This window comes from Quercus lobata, chromosome 3, assembly GCF_001633185.2.
Source record: "Quercus lobata isolate SW786 chromosome 3, ValleyOak3.0 Primary Assembly, whole genome shotgun sequence".
In the NCBI taxonomy this organism is placed as follows: domain Eukaryota; kingdom Viridiplantae; phylum Streptophyta; class Magnoliopsida; order Fagales; family Fagaceae; genus Quercus; species Quercus lobata.
Genome location: NC_044906.1, coordinates 21,407,158 through 21,415,586, shown reverse-complemented (window position 1 = coordinate 21,415,586; position 8,429 = coordinate 21,407,158). Strand labels below are relative to the sequence as shown.

The 8,429-nt window shown below is 34.7% G+C and overlaps 1 protein-coding gene across 1 annotated transcript; it reads left to right on the top strand.

Annotated features, from left to right (window-relative positions):
• The first annotated feature begins 6,846 nt into the window (after positions 1-6,846).
• Positions 6,847-7,767, top strand: LOC115980547 (protein SRC2-like). The gene has a single exon (XM_031102780.1). The coding sequence runs from the start codon at positions 6,907-6,909 to the stop codon at positions 7,765-7,767; it is 861 nt and encodes a 286-aa protein (XP_030958640.1). The 5' UTR covers positions 6,847-6,906.
• The last annotated feature ends 662 nt before the right edge of the window (positions 7,768-8,429 follow it).

The window sequence follows — 8,429 nt, the reverse complement described above, 5'->3', positions numbered from 1 at the left end:
TTTTTTAAAATGATTTACGTATGGCAACCCCTGGGCTGACTCAATCTCAACTTCTAAAGGCCTGTAATGGCAAGCCATAAGGTATAGCTTTTGGAGAGACTGGCTTGGGTGAGTGAATGTGTGTGCACTGTATATGTTAGGGTTGGCGATGTAAGCTTTACTCATGAGTCGTGAATTTATAGACGGTGTATTACACAGTGTCATTGGCAAAGAGATAAACTTGAAAGATTCCCCAGTCTCACAGGTTGGCCTCTCTCTCTCATGTGAAAGTGCTGGCGGCCGGGTACAAGAGCACATGTCTAAGTTGAGACTAAGAGTTCTTTAGCGTCGACTTAAAATATATTGAAACAAGCACTATATGATGAGGGATTTCATTGGATAGTTTTCTGCATTGGGCATTGGACCCCCAATTGTTGAACCAATGACGATCATATTATGTCAAAAAATTTATATAGTCTTACATTGAAAGCTATGTTACCAATTCAAAGATTATATGTTTAGTTCCCAAATAATTATGCATCAGATTAATTTAATTATTTCTAACATATAACATGAATTAATAATATTTCAACCTTTATTATCAGTCATCGAAAAGAATAATAATGAAAGCAATAAATGGCGTATAGATTTTGGTGACAAAATGAAAAACAAATGAAGAAAATCTACAATGGAAAAAAATTGGGGTTCTTCTAGAGAGTGTTTTGGGTGTTGTGAAAATAAAGAGAGTTGTGGTACCCAAAGTGACTAAAGGTTTCATGTATGTTTGTGTTAATTCCTGGAGAATCGTTGTTTCTGTAGTGGATTCAAGTTTTAGCATAAATTTGAGAATATATAATAACTAGTTTTATAGTAATAATTAATTTATTTGGAATTGTTTTAGTGATTTTTCCTTTTAAAAAGAGAATGTTTTTATTTTAGATTTTTATTTTGTTGTGTGTACGTGATTGATCTATTTTCGTATTTACTTGGTAATTTTTGTTGTAATATTTGCAAATTGATTAAATTTTTTTTTTTTTTGAATTTTTCATTTTCATAAATGATTGTGACCCTACAATGAAGACGTTAACTCGAAAAGGATGATTATGGATTACTTAATCAGTTCAAGACACTGAGTTCAAATCCGAGTACAAACCATAATACCTATCGCCATCAGAGAAAGGGAATACATCAACTGGAAACATGCAGTATTTCCTTCGTTCGAATAAAAGGAGGAATGTCCTGCATCCAAACCACAAAATATGACACATTTTGTGCGTGCCTGGCCAGACATGTTCCCAAACCAACTGTTTGAAAATGAATATATCCTATATTAAAGATAACACCAGCATAGAGTACTTCATTGAAGAAAACAATGGTCGTTTTTTTATTTATTAAAAACGGGTGCACATGGCACCTCAACATTTCAAAAAATACACGATAAACAAAAACCTGAAAAATAATAATCAAATAAAAAGTTTCATTTGTATTTTATACACATATGAAGGACAGATCATGAAGTCCTATTCACTTTGCCTAAAAAACTAAGTGTAGAGAGTGGAAGAGTCCCCATCCAGGCCTTAAGCCTAAGAAGTAATTGGGTCACGAGGAACGAATTTGGCAAGACCTATGTATTAGAAGGAAAGCCCAAAGGGGAATAAACAATGAAAGAAGGGAAGTTGGATCATCCCAAGGGAAGGGAAGATTGACACGGGAAAGCAATTCCCGTGGAAAAGGTAAGAAACTAACCTACTCGAGGAATGGTGCATGGATGATCCACGTGTGGCTTCCAGAAGATGGAACCACGAGAAACTTCTAGAACACATAAGAAGATTGAAGATTTTTACCTCCGCATTAATGAGGGGGTTCTTACTTAAACTCTACCACATTAAATACATATAAGACAGTCTGAACAGTACAAACACCCTCCAAAAGTCAGAACTCTAGGACAAGGGAGGAGATGAAACCGATAAAGTAAAGAAAAATATCTCTAATAGTTTAGTTGGCAACAAGCCAACGGTAGAGATAAGAGCAAGAGGTATGCCTATAAAAAGGGGAAGGGAGGCAAGAAAAAGGGGGTCTGAAAAAGGAGGGAAAACAGAGAAAGAAGCCAAAAATATTTGTTGTCTAAGAGAGTAAGAGCGTGTAACACCTTGGGAATAAGAGAATTCCCTGTTGTAATATCATAGCTTGATATGAAAAATATGTCATCTAAGGAACTAATTGTTTGAGTTTTCCATTGTGGTTTTTTTAAAATTTTTTTTTATTGCTTATTTATAAATAGATTGTGATAGACATTGTCTCTCTCATGCTGAGGAGTGGACCTCACACATGGTCCTCCTCTCACACGAGAAATGGGCCCCAAGATGGACCACGTGTGGGCCTAATTTCTCATGTGAGGGGGGGAGCATTGCTCGTGATCCAATGAATTCCCTTTTATCTTTCCACATTCTACCTTTCCAAATCTAAATTCCACAAATGATCTATATGTATATATACACACACACAAACAAATCTCACTCACTAAGCTTAATATGGAACTTAATGGTTGTAAGAATTCTACAAGACAATACTTTCCAGAATCCTAAAAGGAAAAAAGAAAAAAAAAATTGAAAAAAGAACTTAATGATTAAAGTATTCAATTATTTCCCTAAAAAAAAAGACCAAATATTCAATTAAGCAAACCCAAAAACAACCAGGAATGCCAACTTGTCTGGCGTTGATAAATGTGGGCTGGTGTACACTTAGCTGTCTCAACTTATCATAAGTATACACTTATTGGGTAGGAAAGAACAGATAGGGACTCACAGAATAAGAAGATATTAAACAACAGAAAGCTGTGCAGAGAGAATGGGTAATCCCCTGTCCAACATAGATTTTGAGGTGGGCTTGCATTGACTAGAATGCTCTACTGACTGTCTACACTTAGCTCTCTCAACTTGTCATTCTTTTTTCTAGCTCTCTCAACTTGTCATTCTTTTTTCTTTTTTGCTGAACAAGATTCTCAACTTGTCATTCATTTATAAGCGCAGATCAACTGGAAAGAGCCCTCGGGGGGTACAAGAGCACATGTCTAAGTTGAGATTGTGAGAGGACTTTGAAAGCCGTATTTCGTATTAACTATTAACACTCGTACACGTTTTTCACCTGGATTAGTATACTTCTATCTATTCAGTAAAAATAAAAAACTATTAATACTAATATTTTACTTTCTAATTAAAAAAATCACTGTGTGTTGCTGTCCACTGCTTCCTATTCTTTTTTTAATTTTAGCGGGGTGGAGGGTGGGGGTTGGGTTACAAGAGCACATGGCCAATTGTATTTCGTATTAACTATTAACACTTGTACACGTTGTTCAACTTGATTAGAATACTTCTATCTATTCAGAAAAATTAAAAAACTATTAATACTAATATTTTACTTTCTAATTAAGAGAATCACTGTGTGTTGCTGTCCACTGCTTCCTATTCTTTTTTTTTTAATTTTAGCGGGGTGGAGGGTGGGGGTTGGGTTACAAGAGCACATGGCCAATTGTATTTCGTATTAACTATTAACACTTGTACACGTTGTTCAACTTGATTAGAATACTTCTATCTATTCAGAAAAATTAAAAAACTATTAATACTAATATTTTACTTTCTAATTAAGAGAATCACTGTGTGTTGCTGTCCACTGCTTCCTATTCTTTTTTTTTTAATTTTAGCGGGGTGGAGGGTGGGGGTTTGTTAGGACCCTGACTGAAGTACATTGAGAGGCTGCATGGCTGGACAGTGTAGACTGCAGGGCTAGGCAGTCGGTGATGCAAGGCAGCCTGATGGATAATGCAGGGCTGCCTGATGGATGATGCAGGGTAGTGTGTTAGGATGAGTTGTTGTGACAGAGAGGCTTGTAACTAAGGTGTTGTACTGTTGTGCTATTGTGGTATTGCATTAAGTGTTGTACTTAGTTAGTTAGGGTTAGTTGGTTAAGCTGTGCTGTGTTGTACCTAGTTAGTTAGAATAGGATATAAGCCACAAATCAGATTGTAAGCATTTCATTGGAGAATAATACAGAAAATAGCTAATTCTTTAATTTGCTACTGGACGTAGATTCCCTCGAAGAATCAATCAATGGAGGCCTAGTTCCCTCGAAGACCTACTAAACTGAAAATCAAAAAGTTGGATTCTTATCAGGATTGGGTTACAAGAGCACATGGCCAATTTGAGATTGTGAGAGGACTTTGAAAGCCATATTTCGTATTAACTATTAACACTTGTACACGTTGTTCAACTTGATTAGTATACTTCTATATATTCAGTAAAATTAAAAAACTATTAATACTAATATTTTACTTTCTAATTAAGGAAACCATTGTCTGCTGCTGCCCACTGTTTCCTATTCTTTTTTAAATTTTATTTTCTAACCCTTTGTGAACGTGCCGTTACCCTTTGTTTCCAACTCTTTAAAAAAAAAAAAAAAAAAATTCTAATTGAACGTGGCTGAGCCTTTGTTTCTAATTGCACTGCTGCTTTTTTTTTTTTTTTAAATTCATTTTTTTCCTTCTAACTTGGGCATGATTTTTTTTTTTTTTTTTTTTTTTTTTTTTTTTCATGCCAATTTGTTTTAATAAACTTGCTGTGTTTTTTTTTTTTAATAGATAATTTTTTTAATAGGGCATATGAGTCAATTTATATCAATTCAATTTTCTATCCTCTCCCTTTTCTTCTCAGCCCAACTTAAAAAGTTTTCAATCCTTCCACTTTTCGACCCTCCCAATCAAATACAAATGAGAGAAAATAAAATCTTTTCTACCCTCCTACTTTTCCATCTATTTCTCATTTTTTATCCTCCCTCTTTTCTATCCTCCTAACCAAATGGACCCTTAAGGTTAAACGTATCTTAAATTTATTAATACAACTTAACTTTAATATATTTTGGATTTAGAACTTATCACACTACAAATAACATGACCTGTTTCAACTTTTTTTTTTCAAGGGTTCACTAAAATTTGTCTAATAAACACTAAAGTATGACTATTACTAGATGAACAAAATTTAGCTACAAAATTGGTTGTAGTTTAAGATTACAATTTTACTCAATATTTTTTTATTAGACGTGAATTTTGAGAATCTCTCATTAGATTACATCTTTTTCTTCTTATATCCTCCATACTTACAAAATTTCAAGAAAATTAAAAATCAATAGTTTTGCCATCAATAAATTGTTTTAATTGTTCATTTGTATAGTTTAAGATCATGTATAAAATATAAGCTTATATAGATTATATACTAAATAATATCCGATTAACACAAACTTTGACATGTGTATTAAGAATGTAAAGAACATGCAATTCAACCTTTAGATTTTTAAAATATGTAGTAATGTTTATTTTATTAAGTATGGTTGTAGTTTTAGGCTACAACAAATTTTGTAACTAAACTTTGTCCTTAATAAATTTATTAAGGACCTTTGAAATAATTAACACAACCCTTGAAAAATAATTAAAACAACCCTTGAAATAATTATATAAAAATGGTGGTTAGTTTTATTACTAAAATGTAAATCCTCTTAAATCACAACCCCTAATAAAAATACCCAAAAAAATATTTCAACCCTTGAAATAAATTCCAAAAAAATATTTAAAAAAACAAAGGATATGCTATTTGATAGCCTGAAGGTGAAAAACTAAAACCAATACCCAACCTTCCTATCAAAAAAATAAGAAAACCATGCTCTCTCTCTCTCACTCATATATCACCAAGGTTGTTAGAATTGGACCGAACCGGCTGGTCTGTCCTGATTAACCTTAAACTAGGTGAAAATTCAGTTTTTTGAGATTTACGATTCAACTCTCATGCCATTTTAAATACAAAAAATTAGAAACCTACTGATACGTGGAACTAAAAGTAATACCCAACCTTTTTATCAAAAAATAAGAAAACCACGCTCTCTCTCTCTCTCTCTCTCTCTCTACTTTTAGTCTCTCATATATCACCAAGGTTGTTAGAATCGGACCAAACTGGCCGATCCATCTTGATTAACCTTGAACCAGGTGAAAATTCGGTTTTTTAATTAAGATTTACAGTTCAACTCTCATGCCATTTGCTCTGTCAAGTTTTGAAGTAATTATGTAATTATGTAATTAAGGTTGAATATGTGCTTTTTTTTGAAGTAATTATGTAATTTGCTCTGTCAAGTTTCATTTTAATATTCATTTGAATTTCAGGAGTTTTTGTTGTGTTTGTTTATACGATTTGATTTTTCAGGAATTTCCTGTGCTTTTGGATGATTACCTATAACTTCTACTCCAATTTTTTTTTTAATATTAAATATGAAATTCAAATAATTATTTGATTATATCATCCAAACCTTCTTTAAGTCTAGGAGATTTGTTGTGTTTGTTTATATGATTTAACATTTCGCGAATTTCCTTTGTTTTTTGAAGCACTATCTATAATTACTTATACTACAATGAAATGCTAACGAATTCTTTTAGGGCAATAGTTAACAATCTATTTTATAAAAAAAAATTATAGGAAATGAAAAAAAAAATTAATGTTTTAATAACTTTTTTCTTTTTTTAATAAAAGCAACCGTGAACATGGCACATAAAAAAATATATATGAAAAGTGCCATTCACTCATTTGCGCGTTAACATGACTTAGCATCCAATAACTGGTGGTCAACAATAAATATTTAAAGAGGGGTGAAAAGAGAAAAGTCAGCGCAGGAAATTCTTTTGGTTTTTTCTTTTTTCATTCATAGAAAGTTTCTTGGACATGGTTCGTTTGTCGTGAGGATACCTTTTCAGGAAGCTTCCCACTCAACTAACATCTCTTTTCCCCAATGCGCTTATAAATATGTGTAAGTCAATGCCTTTGGATTACATCGCCAATCCTAACATAATACAAAACCAGAGCACATAGTGCATACTCAGTCATTCACTCACATATGGGTTACAGGGCCTTAGAGCTTGTAATTCAGTCAGCCCAGGGATTGAGGAACGTACATAATGCACCTCAACTCAGAAAAATGAATCCTTTCGCCCTTGTTTCCATTCGCGACAACAACAATAACCTCCATTCCTCTGAGGAACAAACACCAATTGACTCAGAAGGTAATACAAACCCCAAATGGAACTTCCACGTTACCTTCAACATCGACATCACGAAGGTCAAGGAGAACCACCTTGCTCTGGTTGTTAAGATCAAGTCACGTCGAATAACTGGTAACAGAGATGTCGGTGAAGTCCGTGTGCTGATCACTGAACTGGAAGGTTTTGGTGATGCGAACGCAGTAGCTGAAAGACATGTGAGCAAAAATGTGGTGAACTTGGATGGGACGTCCCAGCAAGGAGGAGGAACACTAAATTTTTCTTATAAGTTTGGAAATACTGTCCAGCACCCACCTGCTTCAACGGTGAATATTAGGAACTCTGCGACACCGAATGTGCAGCGGAGGCCTGGTACTGCTAGACGCTTGGTGGGTAAGTTTAAAGATGAATTAGGCGCGGGACTGGCGAGTGTGGCTGCCACGGCAGCGATAGGTGCGGTTTTCACTGGTTTTAACCCAATCGGTGTTGACCCGCCCGGTGCTGAGTCTTCTGTTGCTGACCCATCCGGTGTTGAGCCGTCCGGTGTTGACCCGCCCGGTGCTTACTCTTCTGCTGCTGACCCATCCGGTGTTGACCTGTCCGCTGCCGAGTCTTCTGCTGCTGATCCATCCGGTGTTGACCCGTCCGGTGCTGACTCCTCTGCTGATTACACGTATGATGATGATGATGTTGATGCTAATGATGAAGAAGCCTACTGAAGCTGGGTTTGATCAAGGAAGTCTGGGAACTGAACGGAAAATATATATTGGAAAGTGGATTATCCATTGTTATGTGATGGTTGATGTGCTATTTAATTTCGTGTTGTAATAATGACTGGTGCACAACTTTACAAGGGAACTGCAGCAGCAGTATTTAATTTCCCTTGTAAACTGTATTTTGTGTAAAAAAAAGACAGTACTCTTTTTAAAATGTTTAGTAGTTAGCAAGTTATTGCAGGGTGTTCTTGGTGTAATAGACTAGTGTTATTGTGTTGTTTTGTGCTTACAGCCTTTCTAGCTATGTGTGACTTTCTTTATATAAACTATCAATTATCTTAATGTTACACTACGTGTATCAGTCTTTCTATTATTGTTTGGGGATAATTTTAGGTGTTTTGCCCACCATTTATTAATTCTAAGAAATGTACCCTTCAGTTTCATTCGGTTTAGTTGCACTAATATTCTCAAAACCAATGTTCAGAGACATTAGTTCCATTTTCGAAAGTGTGGTTCAAAGGATTGCCAACTCCTTTGAACCACACTTTTATTGCTCTAATCCCAAAAATTCATAACCTCGAGCATGCTCATCAATACTGCCCCATTAGCCTTTGTAATGTTTTGTATAAGATTTATTCCAAAGTCCTTGCAAACTGATTGAAAAA

What these genes read in the sequence shown, in the direction of transcription:
- LOC115980547 (XM_031102780.1), top strand. Translation starts at nt 6,907, where the DNA reads ATGGGTTACAGGGCCTTAGAGCTTGTAATTCAGTCAGCCCAGGGATTG.